We start from the raw sequence: 16,169 nt of genomic DNA, 5'->3' as shown, positions 1-16,169 counted from the left end.
TGAGGCATAATTGAGGTTCTATGCCGTTAATGTGCGGAATTATCTCATCCTTTAGCTCTTGAATTGTTGCTGGCTTGTCGACATACACCTTTTCTTTCAAATAGCCTCAAAGAAAGAAGTCCAACGGTGTCAAATCACGTGATCTTGGCGGCCAATTGACATCGCCGCGACGTGAGATTATTCGGCCATCAAATTTTTTGTGCAAAGAGCCATTGTTTCGTTAGCTGTGTGACAAGTGGCAAGTGGCACCGTCCTGTTCAAACCACATATCGTCCACATCCATATCTTCCAATTCGGGCCATAAAAAGTTCGTTATCATCTCACGATAGCGAACACTATTCACAGTAACCTGCCTGACCGACCTCATTTTGGAAAAAATACGGCCCAATGATGCCGCCGACCCATAAGCCGCACCAAACAGTCACTCTTTGTGGGTGCATTGGTTTTTCGGCAATCAGTCTTGGATTATCATTCGCCCAAATGCAGCAATTCTGCTTATTGACGAATCCATTGAGGTGAAAATGTGCCTCATCACTGAAGATGAAGTGCGCGATATGCATTTTGATTTGAACGCCCGTTTTTATAATAAGTCTGAATAACTTTAACGCGTTGCTCGATTGTGTATCTTTCCATGATTCAAATTGAATTAGTCTGAAATTAAAAAGAATGTTAAACGAAATGCAGAAAAAACTTGACATTTAGGGGTGGTTCACATTCAAGATCGGCCCTTGAAATTTAACCACTCTTTATATTAAGACTTTGGCCAAAATATTTTTGACAGTATTGAGATCCACGTGAGCAAATGTAAAAGTACTTTCAAAAATCGAATTATTTTGATTCCGTTGATAAAATTTCTAAATATTTTTATACAGACTTTGAAAGCTTAAATGCCACCATTACCTGAGGTAATTTTTGGAAAAGAATGTTTTTAAAAACTAATTTCATTTTATAAAAACTAAATTTTTGTAAATATTTTCAAATAGGTCGTTCTCTAGTGAATATTATATTAACATTTTTCCGAAATATTTTGACGGAGACCTTAGAATATAATAAATTTTATACTTACGCTGGAAAATCCGCAACTTTGTTGGGGCAAGACACCCTAGTGTGCATATATGTATTTCTATCAGTAACATTCATCATAATTTACGAGCCCGAAATCGAGTTCTTGGCGCCATTAGTAGATTTAAATACTTGCCATCTCAAATTTCTGCGGTTTTTGTTTTGGTACGCAATGTAATATCTGATACGTTTCTATTACCAATTATTTTTCATTAGGCGTGTGTCTGTTCATTCTAGTGGGACGGCGGCAAAGGCATTGATCTCGTAACCTTGATCGAAATTCTCTACAAACGTGCAATCATATACAAGATGTAAGATTCTAAATGATTTTGGAGTGTAAGATCAAATTATTTTACAATTGAAAGTCTTGCATTTACGCCTGAAAGCGTAAAACAGAACTTGACGCTCGCATACAGGCATAAACACGTGCACCTTAGACTTATTTACCCCACTAACCTTGAGTGCTGGTTAAAACAAGCAAAAGTTCGTAAGCACTTACCCAAGCTGCCAAACCAGTGGTCTACATACGCGATTTTTTATTGCTGTTTTATCAAATAACGAATGCATTAATGACACAGCCACATGACATCGTAGATATTGAATATCTTTAAGAGACAAAGAACTAGGCAGCACTCAAGAATGCAGAAGAACTACTACAGATACGTAACATCTATAATAGAAAAATAATGATAGAGCCAGCTGACGGCGATTATGATCAGTTTTAATAAGAATAAAAAAAAAAAAATAATAATAATAAAAAAATGACAAAAAATTTAAAAAAATCTACCAGAAATAGAAGCGTATCATTGTGAAATCAGAAATAATAAGTAATAAACACACAAAAAAAAGCAAAGTACACAAGTAACATAATAAATATTGAATACCAAACCAAGCCAACTTTTGTATATCATTAGAAAAAAAGTGCAACAAAGCTGTCGATGTTTAGCCAAATTTTTATATAGAATGTTTCTCACAGAATTGAGAAGTTATTAATGATACTTAACAGATAAAAATAATGAAGTCGAAAAATTGCAAGCAAGCAAAACTGAAACCGGTTTTTTGAATAATTTGAAAAATAACAACAATCGATAAATAGGAATAGGAAAAGTAACAAAGTTAGTTCTTTCTTCTTCTTCTCTTCTTAATTGGCGCGATAACCGCTTACGCAATTGTGAGCGAGTTTCACAAAGCGCACCAGTCGTTTCTTTCTCGCACTAACCGGCGCCAATTGGACACACCAAGTCAGGCCAAGTCCTTCTCCACCTGGCCTCTCCAACCCAGAGGAGGCCTTCCTCTTCCTCTGCTACCACCAGCTGGTACCGCATCGAATACTTTCAAAGCCGGAGCGTTTGTATCCATTCGGACGACATGACCCAGCCAACGTAGCCGCTGGATCTTTATTCGCTGCGCTATCTCTATGTCGTCGTAAAGCTTTTACAGCTCATCGTTCCATCGTCTGCGATATTCGCTGTTGCCAACGTGCAAAGGTCCAAAAATCTTACGCAGAATTTTTCTCTCAAACACTCCAAACGTAGCTTCATCGGATGTTGTCATCGTCCACGCTTCTGCGCCATATGTTAGGAAGGGCATGATGAGAGCCTTGTAGAGTGTTAGTTTTGTTCGTCGAGAGAGGACTTTACTGCTCAGTTGCCTACTTAGTCCAACGTAGCACTTGTTGGCAAGAGAGATTCTGCGTTGGATTTCAAGGCTGACATTGTTATCGGTGTTAATGCTGGTTCCTAAATAAACGAAGTCTTTTACAATCTCGAGAACTGTCTACAGTGACGTTGGTGCCGATACGCGAGTGCGCCGACTGTTTGTTTGAAGACAGGAGGTACTTCGTTTTGTCCTCGTTCACCACCAGATCCATTCGCTTTGCCTCTTTATCCAGTTTGGAGAAGGCAGAACTAACAGCGCGGTTGTTAATGCCGATGATGTCAATATCATTGGCATACGCCAACAATTTCTTAATCGGTAGTGTATTAAATAACATACAAATAGTGTTGGTTGGTTAAAATGGTGATTCTTCCAGAATCCAACTAGCGTTTCCGCACCATTTTGTTGCCACATCCTCGTTACCAACTTGTTTAACGGTTATTTACAGCATGACTATATTACCTTATTTGGTTTTTGGCGTCTAAGCCAGACAGTTGTTCGAGATTCTCGAACAGCGGTCGGCCCAGGGTTAACATTCTGTCCCTCCATAGGGCAGGGTATTCACAGAGGAAATGGAAGATTGTCTCCGGTTGTTTACAACTGTGACAGTATGTATGTATTATGAGGGATACCCATTTTGGCTGCTTGTTTTCCGATAGACCAGAAGCCAGTTATGACTGCCGTTAGTCTTCAGGCGTCCCGTCGTTTCATTCTTATTAATGCCGACGATTGCTTGAGGTTGTAGGTGGGCCATAACGTTCTACTAATTTTGCATTTCGTCTGCTCTTTCCACCTACAATCCGCGATTCAAAGGTATTTTTGAGAAATTGCATTCTTGACTGCACCTAATGGTGTGAATACCGATTCTGCAAGAACGTTATTCATGGCAGATCTCCCTCTTGCCAGTTCATTTGCTTTTTCGTTACCTTCCATGTTCCGATGTCCCGGGACCCAGATTAAGGTAACTTTATGGTTTTCACTCAAGATGGTGAGGCTATTCCTACTTTGTTCCACCACTTCAGAGGTTGTAGTAGCCGAACCCAGTGCCTGGATTGCAGCTTGGCTATCCGAAAGAATAGCGATATTGCCCTTAAAAGAGAAATCTCTGATTAGTAGCCTACAGGCTTCCCCAATTGCCAGTACTTCTGCCTGGAAGACACTGCTGGTATTAGGGAGACGCACAGATTTCTTAATTTTAAGTCTGTGAGAATATATACCAGCTCTAACACCTCAAATGGGCTTACTGCCGTCCGTATAGACTGTAGTGTCGAAATTGGCTAGAGAGAATCCCTTATTGAATTCCAAATAGTGTGCAATAAACGCAAAGTTTCCTTATTAAAAATTTGGTGTTCAGAAATTGAACAAGTGAAAAATAAAACAATAACAAAAACACCAAACAAAAAGGCGTCAAACATTAAAACATAAATCGAACCCAGCCAGCTGCAATAAGCTCAGCCTAAAAATGTGCAAGCTTTTTATGCTTCTGCATAAATAAAATTCACTCAGTGTTGCCAACTCACATTTTTCCTGCATCTTAACGCTTTTCTTCATAGTGGCCACCACAGTTAACCACCTTAATTTTGATTTGTAACTGAAAACAGCGCCATCTTACGGAAGCGTTGTGTATTGTGATGCTTTTATAAGGCAGCCACGAAATTTCGGTCAAACAAATATTTTGAAAATCCCAGCGCAACGGTCACTTACAGTTATGGAATTTCAATCGAAATTGCGAATTTCAAGGCCGTGAGCGCTTGTGAACATTTTTTCTTTGCTGGTAAGCAAATACTATATTTTTTTGTGCAAAATACGTATTTTGATACTCTAAGTGTAAAATCCAACTCAAGCTTGCCAAAATTTTTGTAATAATTTGACTTTTTCAAAGGGGTTAGCAAAGGTAGCCACCGCTCGGTAAGTAGCTAAACTTTACGCGAATTTTAGTGAAATACAATATATGTATGTACATACATACATATGTAGAACAAAAATTTTGAGTTTTTAGAGAAAATGGCCAAGAAGAAGTTATCTGATCGTGAAATTGAAAACTTATTGACATATGAAGATATACCTTCATATACTGACAGCTGTGCGGGTGGAGATGGATCTGATGAAGATGAACCTGATATTGAAGACGTTCCCCTTGACTCGCAACAGTTTTCACTTGGTGAAAATATTTTTCCATCTAATGAGGAGTTTTACTCTGGCGATGAAGGTCCGTTATCCCCGAAGCGACCTTCCTGGAAGAAGTGGGTGTACATCCGCCATTTTAAATGATAAAAAAAAAAATACCAGTCTAACGGTTAGACGCGATAGAAGTGAAACCTTCCGTAAAACAAACTGAGAGAGAATGAGACGAAGGCAGCATTAGGAGCGGGATAATTATAGGTTCATTATAATATTGCTATAAAGTTCATATTTTATTTTCTTCATTTTATTATTATTCATCCTCAATGTTTTCAATTTCAACAAATGATATGAGTGGCTTATGATAGCTAAAATATGATACAAATGCTTTGGTTTCGATGTTGTCAACATATCTTTGAAATACCGTGTCAATTGTTGTTTTTTTCTGTCGATATTCACGACACTTTTCTGCATTATTTTTCGGCATAATTGCGGTAAACATTTAAAAATGAAAATATTTACGAATATAAAAATACGGACGCAATACAGCACACGCGGTTGCTATTATGAGCGTCGTAGCGCGTATATTACACAGACGTACTAACATACACACAAACATTTGTAGGAGGCTTGGTTTGAATTTTTTATACATATGTATGTATGCTATACTATGGCCTAGCCTATGTACGTACATACATATTTGTGTTCTGAACTTCCAGCAAAACAATGCTTATTAATATACACATATGCATCTACATACAACCGCACACACCGGCCACTCACTTTATTCCTGTAAATGCGTATGTCTTCCAAAGCTAAAATTCTATGCCTAGCGACTACAAGAACAAAATGCATTAATAGGCGCAGGCGTAGCGGCCATCATCCTAGTTGCCATAGCGCTGAATAGTCGCGGCGGCGCCGATCAGTTTCAACTATTGTACTGTGCAACAAAAACTCATCAAAAAATTGATTTATAAATTCGAGCTCATAGTTCTAAGAGCAAGCACTTTCATTCATAAACAAACATAAAACATAGCCATTTAGCTGATTTTTTCATGTAAAGGCCAAAAATGGTGATATTTTGAAATTGGGGGACATCAGAATTCGTTTTAGAGGTATGGTTCCCTCGGCAAAGTTTCTTAGGAAAAACTTTCCTTTGCTACCACGATATATTTGAATGGGGGGCGGAGGGGGAGGGGGCGTGGCACCACCCACCACGCCCATTAGAAAGAGCAAGGTCACACCATTATAACTGTGAAAGTCCCAACCTCCTAGGGTCCCTATAGAACCCCCAGGAGAAGTTTATAAATTAGGTTTTTTCCGACCACATTTGCAGTTTGTACTGAAATACAGCTGAAGAGAAGAGAATACAGCAGTCGAAAACCCAGCAAGCATTTAACTTAGGTTTTATAATTCATAGCTCTTATGAAAATGTTGTTTTATCGTAAAAGTTATGAGTGCCGATGGCGAAAATTTAGGCGATTTTTATTCCAAATTTTCAGTATTTGTAAAAATATTTGTTTTTGTAATATATACATATGTATATTTGAAAGCAAAAAAGCGCCGCAGGCGAAAATTTGGACTAAAAATCGCGCGATTTTTATTCCAAATTTTCAGTATTTGTAAAAATATTTGTTTTTGTAATATATATGTATATTTGAAAGCAAAAAAGCGCCGCAGGCGAAAATGTGGACTAAAAATCGCGCGATTTTTATTCCAAATTTTCAGTATTTGTAAAAATATTTGTTTTTGTAATATATATGTATATTTGAAAGCAAAAAAGCGCCGCAGGCGAAAATTTGGACTAAAAATCGCGCGATTTTTAGTGCAAATTTTCAATATTTGTGAAAGTATTTATTTTTAAATATTGTTTCTTGAGAAACGGTGCGTGTTCTTTACTTATACCTGAAAATATAAATTTACATAAAATAAAAACAATTTTGTAAGAATTTATTATATTTTAATATATATACATGTTTTATTGCTTCTATTAATCTTTTGAAAGGGTCCAGTTTTTGCAACTTATTGTTGCGTCTCCACATAAACTCTACAATCACATCGGAGAAGTTGCCAGTGTTGTTGTAGTTGTCTTTGCGGAAGAATTGTTTCACAACACGGCACTGCGACTCGATCCGCTGGGTATGTGTGCCATCTTCTGCCACAAAAGGGCTGACAGGATCGCTGTGGTTCACCTTTTGGTGAACGTACCCATACTCCGGCAGGGAGTCGTACGCTCGCCAGCAATCGGTACGAATGGTGGTGCCTTCAGTCACATGTTTTCTTATAAGCGGGATAAGAACCTCGGCGGATCTTACATTATCTGGGCACACCTCCAAACGAAGGTCTTCTTTCCCATCCTCTATCATGCCAAGTACCCAGTGTCCTTCGACTCTCTTCCCTGGAAAATATATGATAAGTCACAGATAATGTTGTTACAAATTTTGTCCATTATTAACCAAATTACCTTTGTTGTACTTTCGTTTTCCAAATTTGCTTTCATCAATTTGCACTATTTTTCCAACGCCGCCAATTCTCCCTTGAACTACTTGATTATCTAACTGGTATATTACCACAGCCTCCCTGCAGTAGCTATACCAGTCAGATATCGTTCGTGATGATAGTATGGTCCCATCCTTTACGAAATCTTCGCGCTGCACCGTTTCGTGAGGAGTGCGGTATGCAAAGCAAAACATTAGATAAAATATTCGCGGAAGATCTAACCGCGCGTTCTCAAACCAAGTGCCTGTGGCACGAGAGATATTTTTCTTCGATCTGCACTGGCCGCGAGAGCACACAAAGAATCCAACTTTGTTGTTGCCCATTTTTAACCGCATTTGCGTCTTATGTACAGCACACAACAACCCACTTTTCGTGGGTTCCCAATTCTGTAACCAGGTCTGTCAAGCTCCACATTGATTGGATTTCCCTCGCGCTTATTCTTTTTCTCACACCTGCACTGGTGGAAGGTACATCGTCATCTATTAAATTATCAATGTTATTAAACTCTTTGTTTGTTAATTTATTTATATTTACCAGAATAATTATTCATTTTGCACAAAATTGTTTTAATAAAAATATCAGCAGCCGTTTCACAGAAAAGATAAAGTAAATTTGAATCCCGTTAGAACAGTACCGTTATCGTTAGCCCAACAAACATTTAGGCAAGGTTTTAAAATTTATAAGTAAGAATAAGTATACTTTGAACATATTGAAAAAAGTGCAGAGTATCAACTCCAGATCTCTGAAAAAATTTAAAGTTGTCGTGTCTCCCTCGCGCAGGGCCGTTGACGTCCGGCGGCCTCCGGCCCAAGAACACGCTCATGATGATATAAACCTCAATCAATAGAATTCGTCTTCCTGGTACTGCAGTATAGTGGAACACAATTCTTTCTCTAACCACAGTATTATGAACTGTTGTTGTCATAATGTTTTTGTTTTTTATATTTTCTAAAATAAATAATGTAAGAATCAGTTTATTCGGGTTTATATTGTATATATCCCCTATAAATAATAAAAATAATAATATAAGAGTTATTCCCTTTAGGTTGACTGGGTTTTTCTCATTTCGCTTTGTTCTTCTCTCTCTCATCGTTCGTTTGACAGTTCGCTCCGCACATTTATTCTGCACGGCATTACAAACGTTTAGAAGAACATTTGTAATAATACAATTCTAATAGAATTTGTAGTATTATTTAGTGAAAATAGCATTAAATCAAATCTTCAATTAATAAAGAGTGTTTATAAGTGAATTCGTTACTTTTCTGTGTTTGTATTTAAGTGAAATAAGCGTCTGTAATAGGGCATTTTTTCAAGCTTATGCAAAAAAGGTGCATTTTTAACGTTAAATATTGCTAATAATTCCTAATTTTAATTTATAAAAAGTAATATAAATCAAAAGGCTGATATAGTGACTACATTTGCGTGTTATAATTTTTAAATTCGGTCCACGCATTTAGACATTATAAGCAAATATATCGTGGTAGAAAAGGAAAGCTCAGCCGTTTCTTATTTTGATCCCTAGAATACGATTTTCATAGAGCAATGACCGATTTTTAAATCGACCCGTCCTACTGTAGATGCAATGCTGTGCCTATGAATGTGCGCTGTACCTATGAATGCGCGCTGGATTTCTTGAGAAATTTTACCGTATGTTTTGCTGTGGCGAGGCACATATGTACATACTCACAACATATATACATATATCCGCATATATACATACATATATAAATTCACAAATTTAAATTTGCTTATGCCATCCTTCTGTGTGCCTGGTAATGAAGCATTTTCTATACATACATATACATATATACGTATATCTTTTTTCTTCTTCTTTTTGGTGTCGCTTTTTCGTTTCACTTTTTCTCAAATCACTCCCAACGATTCTAAAGAAGTTTTCACTTCAAAAATGTTTAATATTATTTTAATGTATAAATAAACTGTATGCAAATTTTGAAAAAAATATATTGACTTCTTCATTTTAAATAATTTTAATGAAAATCAGGGAATACAGATATCTGCCCCCTTAATGAGAACTGGGCCTGCACCAAAGAAATTAAGATTTTTCAGTACTTGCGTATACCATGGACCTTTAATGTGGCTGGCACGAACAGGATATAAGCCGTTGAAAGATGGATTTCGAGGCGAATGTTAAAAATCTCACTGATCACGTTTCCAGCAGTGAAGATTTTCGCCGTGTAAACCCGAGTAGGCAGTTTCTCACGGCGGTGAAGCGAAGGAAGACAGCTTACTTAGGGCATATTTACAAAATCATAACTACAAAACGTTGCAATTCATCTTGGAAGGTATGCAAAATAGAAGGAAGACGAAGTTTTGGAAGAACACAAATTTCATGGTTGTGTAATATTAGACTTTGGACTGGCATAGGAAGCATCAGAGAGTTTTGGAATGCGGCAGGAGACATTTAACAGAATCACTAACAATATTTTTTAGAAACTTTTAATTGTAAATTGCAATTGAATTGTAATGAAACTTGAACTGTACGATCGCTTACGTTCGAAAACGAACACGCAAACAAAGAAGGAGAGGAACTTCATTTTTGCACAGACATTCATGTGTCAATGCTACAAATCACAAAAGGCTGTGATACCAGTAACGAATATCAGTACGAAACACACAAAATAAAGGGTGGGTAAATTTCAAGAGCCGATGTTGAATGTGAACCACACCTAAACGTTAAGTTTTTTTCTACATTTCATTTGACATTTTTCAATTTCAGACTAACTCAATTTGAACCATGGAAAGATATACAATCGAGCAATGCGTAAAAGTTATCCAGGCTTATTATGAATACGGGCGTTCAAATCAAAATGTATATCGCGCACTTCGTGAAGAAAATCATTTTCAGTGGTGAGGCACATTTTCACCTCAGTGGATTCGTCAATAAGCAGAATTGCCGTATTTGGGCGAATGATAATCCAAGAGTGATTGCCGAAAAACCAAATGTTTATGGGGCGGCGGCATCATTGGGCCGAATTTTTTCCAAAATGAGGCCGGTCAGGCAGTTACTGTGAATATTGTTCGCTATCGTAAGATGATAACGAACTTTTTATGGCCCAAATTGGAAGATATGGATGTGGACGATATGTGGTTTCAACGGGACGGTGCCACTTGTCACACAGTTAACGATACAATGGCTGTTTTGCGCGAAAAATTTGATGGCCGAATAATCTCACGACGCGGCGATGTCAATTGGACGCCAAGATCATATGATTTGACTCCGTTGGACTTCTTTCTTTGGGGTTATTTGAAAGAAAAGGTGTACGTCGATAAGTCAACAACAATTCAATAGTTAAAAAATGAGATAATTCGGCACATTAACGGCATAGAACCTCAATTATGCCTCAGCGTCATCGAAAATTTGGACCATCGGATGGAGGTGTGCCGCCGAAGCCGCGGCGGCCATTCGGCCGACATTATGTACCTTATGTAATTGAGCTATATTTTATTAATATTATCATAATAAAGAGAAATGAAAATAATTTCCTAAAAAAATTGTATTTTATTCAAAATCAACACCGGCCCTTGAAACTTAACCACCCTTTAGAATGGATCATAAATTTAACCAAATCTCTATCAGGACCACATTGTTGTTGTTGCTACATTTGGGTGCAAAATTTTTATCCGGAGCTCTATCACTGACCATTGGAGTGCTACTTTTGATATATGTATGGTAGGTGACGTTAATGAACTGTCTTTTTTCAGTTCATACAACTCATCATTCTAAGCGTAAAACCCTATAAATCCCAACAGCGATTTGCTTTCTCTCTAACATTCGAGAAACTGCCTGACTAAATGTATTTGTTGCCTATGGTACAACCTCAGACAGTGGGACAAACTTGATGAGAGGCAATGGTGTCGTTGAAGAAAACCAGTAAACGTTACACAAACGTACACAAGGTAGTGCAAAATTAATCACCCTTCCGGAAGATTTATGATTTATGCAAATGGCATCGTACATCAATCATATTTGACACAAGTCAAGTAGAGAGCTGCAGTGTACAAATAGATAAGCAATGGATCACTTAAAGGTTCAAATAAAGTTTTCCACCACTCAATATCATTTTTTCCTTCATTTTGTAAAAAAGTTATTCAAACACAAAATTGGATGATTAATTTGGCACCACCTGGTACATATGCAGTTATGTACATAAATTATATAAATTTCCCTTCTTTTTGTTTTACCAGTGTGTTAAACTGTTGTAAGGAACCAGGGATTCTCTAGTCTGAAAAAAGGCGAAAACAGGAAAAGAAATGCAAGTACCTCTTTGAGGTATTTTTTGAAGTGAAACTTCTTAGGCGTCGATGGACGAGCGAGAATGGAGAGTAAAATTTCAAGGCCATGCAACGTTTTGGGCATTTTCGTTCCGCGAGAGAGAAAAAAGATATAACGTAGAGAAGAAGGAGAGAGAGAGAGCTATACCTTATTTATATCTTAGATACACTTTAGGCTATTTTCCCTGAGTTTTTCCTTGTGGTTGCTAATTTTTAGTGAGATACTGCCTACTTTTTGGCGCTTGTTTGTTGGTACAAACTTGTAGGAAATATATTTTTGGTGCCTACTATTTGGCATTATATTTCCTTGGTGCCAACTGTTTGGGGCGTTTTTTGTCCCAATTTTTTTGGGGGCTTTTTTTTTGGTGCCTACTTTTTTATTATTTCCGTTTCATGGCTAGGGCTTGTGCGTACTATATAGTGCTATCCATTCCGTCATCGGATTTATTGGTATTGCCTTGCGGTAATTTGTGACGTTGCTGCGGTCCTTGTGGTCCTGGAATCGCTGCGTTTGTGCGGGTGATAAACGCTCGGAGTAGTGGGCGTTGTTGCCGGCGTTTATCTACACCGGTCGACCCTTCTCCGTTTTTTGTAAATTTTGTTTATTTGTATTCTCTGCAAATGTTGTGAACTTATTTAGATATATATGTATGTATTCCTTCTCTCTGTCATTCTCGCTTGGGTCTCCCCCCATTCTTTGTCTGCCTTGAAAGTTTCACTTCTGTTATGTGTACTAGGCTACACGCACTTTTTTCTATTTCCATTGCCAACAGCAGCAGTGCGTCGATCAACTTGCTTCAACTATTGGTGATGCAGCACGCCTCGCTAAAGCGTATTTGGGCTGGATGAGTAATTTAAAAAAAAAAATACCAGTCTAACGGTTAGACGCGATAGAAGTGAAACCTTCCGTAAAACAAACTGAGAGAGAATGAGACGAAGGCAGCATTAGGAGCGGGATAATTATAGGTTCATTATAGTATTGCTATAAAGTTCATATTTTATTTTCTTCATTTTATTATTATTCATCCTCAATGTTTTCAATTTCAACAAATGATATGAGTGGCTTATGATAGCTAAAATATGATACAAATGCTTTGGTTTCGATGTTGTCAACATATCTTTGAAATACCGTGTCAATTGTTGTTTTTTTCTGTCGATATTCACGACACTTTTCTGCATTATTTTTCGGCATAATTGCGGTAAACATTTAAAAATGAAAATATTTACGAATATAAAAATACGGACGCAATACAGCACACGCGGTTGCTATTATGAGCGTCGTAGCGCGTATATTACACAGACGTACTAACATACACACAAACATTTGTAGGAGGCTTGGTTTGAATTTTTTATACATATGTATGTATGCTATACTATGGCCTAGCCTATGTACGTACATACATATTTGTGTTCTGAACTTCCAGCAAAACAATGCTTATTAATATACACATATGCATCTACATACAACCGCACACACCGGCCACTCACTTTATTCCTGTAAATGCGTATGTCTTCCAAAGCTAAAATTCTATGCCTAGCGACTACAAGAACAAAATGCATTAATAGGCGCAGGCGTAGCGGCCATCATCCTAGTTGCCATAGCGCTGAGTAGTCGCGGCGGCGCCGAACAGTTTCAACTATTGTACTGTGCAACAAAAACTCATCATCAAAAAATTGATTTATAAATTCGAGCTCATAGTTCTAAGAGCAAGCACTTTCATTCATAAACAAACATAAAACATAGCCATTTAGCTGATTTTTTCATGTAAAGGCCAAAAATGGTGATATTTTGAAATTGGGGGACATCAGAATTCGTTTTAGAGGTATGGTTCCCTCGGCAAAGTTTCTTAGGAAAAACTTTCCTTTGCTACCACGATATATTTGAATGGGGGGCGGAGGGGGAGGGGGCGTGGCACCACCCACCACGCCCATTAGAAAGAGCAAGGTCACACCATTATAACTGTGAAAGTCCCAACCTCCTAGGGTCCCTATAGAACCCCCAGGAGAAGTTTATAAATTAGGTTTTTTCCGACCACATTTGCAGTTTGTACTGAAATACAGCTGAAGAGAAGAGAATACAGCAGTCGAAAACCCAGCAAGCATTTAACTTAGGTTTTATAATTCATAGCTCTTATGAAAATGTTGTTTTATCGTAAAAGTTATGAGTGCCGATGGCGAAAATTTAGGCGATTTTTATTCCAAATTTTCAGTATTTGTAAAAATATTTGTTTTTGTAATATATACATATGTATATTTGAAAGCAAAAAAGCGCCGCAGGCGAAAATTTGGACTAAAAATCGCGCGATTTTTATTCCAAATTTTCAGTATTTGTAAAAATATTTGTTTTTGTAATATATATGTATATTTGAAAGCAAAAAAGCGCCGCAGGCGAAAATGTGGACTAAAAATCGCGCGATTTTTATTCAAAATTTTCAGTATTTGTAAAAATATTTGTTTTTGTAATATATATGTATATTTGAAAGCAAAAAAGCGCCGCAGGCGAAAATTTGGACTAAAAATCGCGCGATTTTTAGTGCAAATTTTCAATATTTGTGAAAGTATTTATTTTTAAATATTGTTTCTTGAGAAACGGTGCGTGTTCTTTACTTATACCTGAAAATATAAATTTACATAAAATAAAAACAATTTTGTAAGAATTTATTATATTTTAATATATATACATGTTTTATTGCTTCTATTAATCTTTTGAAAGGGTCCAGTTTTTGCAACTTATTGTTGCGTCTCCACATAAACTCTACAATCACATCGGAGAAGTTGCCAGTGTTGTTGTAGTTGTCTTTGCGGAAGAATTGTTTCACAACACGGCACTGCGACTCGATCCGCTGGGTATGTGTGCCATCTTCTGCCACAAAAGGGCTGACAGGATCGCTGTGGTTCACCTTTTGGTGAACGTACCCATACTCCGGCAGGGAGTCGTACGCTCGCCAGCAATCGGTACGAATGGTGGTGCCTTCAGTCACATGTTTTCTTATAAGCGGGATAAGAACCTCGGCGGATCTTACATTATCTGGGCACACCTCCAAACGAAGGTCTTCTTTCCCATCCTCTATCATGCCAAGTACCCAGTGTCCTTCGACTCTCTTCCCTGGAAAATATATGATAAGTCACAGATAATGTTGTTACAAATTTTGTCCATTATTAACCAAATTACCTTTGTTGTACTTTCGTTTTCCAAATTTGCTTTCATCAATTTGCACTATTTTTCCAACGCCGCCAATTCTCCCTTGAACTACTTGATTATCTAACTGGTATATTACCACAGCCTCCCTGCAGTAGCTATACCAGTCAGATATCGTTCGTGATGATAGTATGGTCCCATCCTTTACGAAATCTTCGCGCTGCACCGTTTCGTGAGGAGTGCGGTATGCAAAGCAAAACATTAGATAAAATATTCGCGGAAGATCTAACCGCGCGTTCTCAAACCAAGTGCCTGTGGCACGAGAGATATTTTTCTTCGATCTGCACTGGCCGCGAGAGCACACAAAGAATCCAACTTTGTTGTTGCCCATTTTTAACCGCATTTGCGTCTTATGTACAGCACACAACAACCCACTTTTCGTGGGTTCCCAATTCTGTAACCAGGTCTGTCAAGCTCCACATTGATTGGATTTCCCTCGCGCTTATTCTTTTTCTCACACCTGCACTGGTGGAAGGTACATCGTCATCTATTAAATTATCAATGTTATTAAACTCTTTGTTTGTTAATTTATTTATATTTACCAGAATAATTATTCATTTTGCACAAAATTGTTTTAATAAAAATATCAGCAGCCGTTTCACAGAAAAGATAAAGTAAATTTGAATCCCGTTAGAACAGTACCGTTATCGTTAGCCCAACAAACATTTAGGCAAGGTTTTAAAATTTATAAGTAAGAATAAGTATACTTTGAACATATTGAAAAAAGTGCAGAGTATCAACTCCAGATCTCTGAAAAAATTTAAAGTTGTCGTGTCTCCCTCGCGCAGGGCCGTTGACGTCCGGCGGCCTCCGGCCCAAGAACACGCTCATGATGATATAAACCTCAATCAATAGAATTCGTCTTCCTGGTACTGCAGTATAGTGGAACACAATTCTTTCTCTAACCACAGTATTATGAACTGTTGTTGTCATAATGTTTTTGTTTTTTATATTTTCTAAAATAAATAATGTAAGAATCAGTTTATTCGGGTTTATATTGTATATATCCCCTATAAATAATAAAAATAATAATATAAGAGTTATTCCCTTTAGGTTGACTGGGTTTTTCTCATTTCGCTTTGTTCTTCTCTCTCTCATCGTTCGTTTGACAGTTCGCTCCGCACATTTATTCTGCACGGCATTACAAACGTTTAGAAGAACATTTGTAATAATACAATTCTAATAGAATTTGTAGTATTATTTAGTGAAAATAGCATTAAATCAAATCTTCAATTTTAGACATTATAAGCAAATATATCGTGGTAGAAAAGGAAAGCTCAGCCGTTTCTTATTTTGATCCCTAGAATACGATTTTCATAGAGCAATGACCGATTTTTAA

At 37.3% G+C, this 16,169-nt stretch overlaps 2 protein-coding genes across 2 annotated transcripts; both read right to left on the bottom strand.

Moving 5' to 3' along the window:
• Positions 1–6,738: 6,738 nt before the first annotated feature.
• Positions 6,739–7,661, bottom strand: LOC129248951 (uncharacterized). The gene is made up of 3 exons (XM_054888559.1): positions 7,304–7,661; positions 6,813–7,237; positions 6,739–6,744 (listed from the first exon to the last, which is right to left on the bottom strand). The coding sequence occupies exons 1-3, from the start codon at positions 7,659–7,661 to the stop codon at positions 6,739–6,741; spliced, it is 789 nt and encodes a 262-aa protein (XP_054744534.1).
• Positions 7,662–14,238: 6,577 nt separating this feature from the next.
• Positions 14,239–15,161, bottom strand: LOC129248950 (uncharacterized). Its single transcript, XM_054888558.1, has 3 exons — positions 14,804–15,161; positions 14,313–14,737; positions 14,239–14,244 (listed from the first exon to the last, which is right to left on the bottom strand). The coding sequence occupies exons 1-3, from the start codon at positions 15,159–15,161 to the stop codon at positions 14,239–14,241; spliced, it is 789 nt and encodes a 262-aa protein (XP_054744533.1).
• Between the last annotated feature and the right edge of the window lie 1,008 nt (positions 15,162–16,169).

The sequence above is a fragment of the Anastrepha obliqua genome, chromosome 5, assembly GCF_027943255.1.
Source record: "Anastrepha obliqua isolate idAnaObli1 chromosome 5, idAnaObli1_1.0, whole genome shotgun sequence".
Classification (NCBI taxonomy): Eukaryota; Metazoa; Arthropoda; class Insecta; order Diptera; family Tephritidae; genus Anastrepha; species Anastrepha obliqua.
The sequence above is the reverse complement of the archived record's forward strand: the minus strand, read 5'-3'. Positions and strand labels throughout refer to the sequence as shown.

Bases quoted from the DNA above. Each gene is read 5' to 3' on its own strand.
- LOC129248951 (XM_054888559.1), bottom strand. From the start codon at position 7,661: ATGGGCAACAACAAAGTTGGATTCTTTGTGTGCTCTCGCGGCCAGTGC. The intron at 7,238-7,303 runs GTAATTTGGTTA...TATATTTTCCAG, and splicing joins AAAACGAAAGTACAACAAAG to GGAAGAGAGTCGAAGGACAC.
- LOC129248950 (XM_054888558.1), bottom strand. From the start codon at position 15,161: ATGGGCAACAACAAAGTTGGATTCTTTGTGTGCTCTCGCGGCCAGTGC. The intron at 14,738-14,803 runs GTAATTTGGTTA...TATATTTTCCAG, and splicing joins AAAACGAAAGTACAACAAAG to GGAAGAGAGTCGAAGGACAC.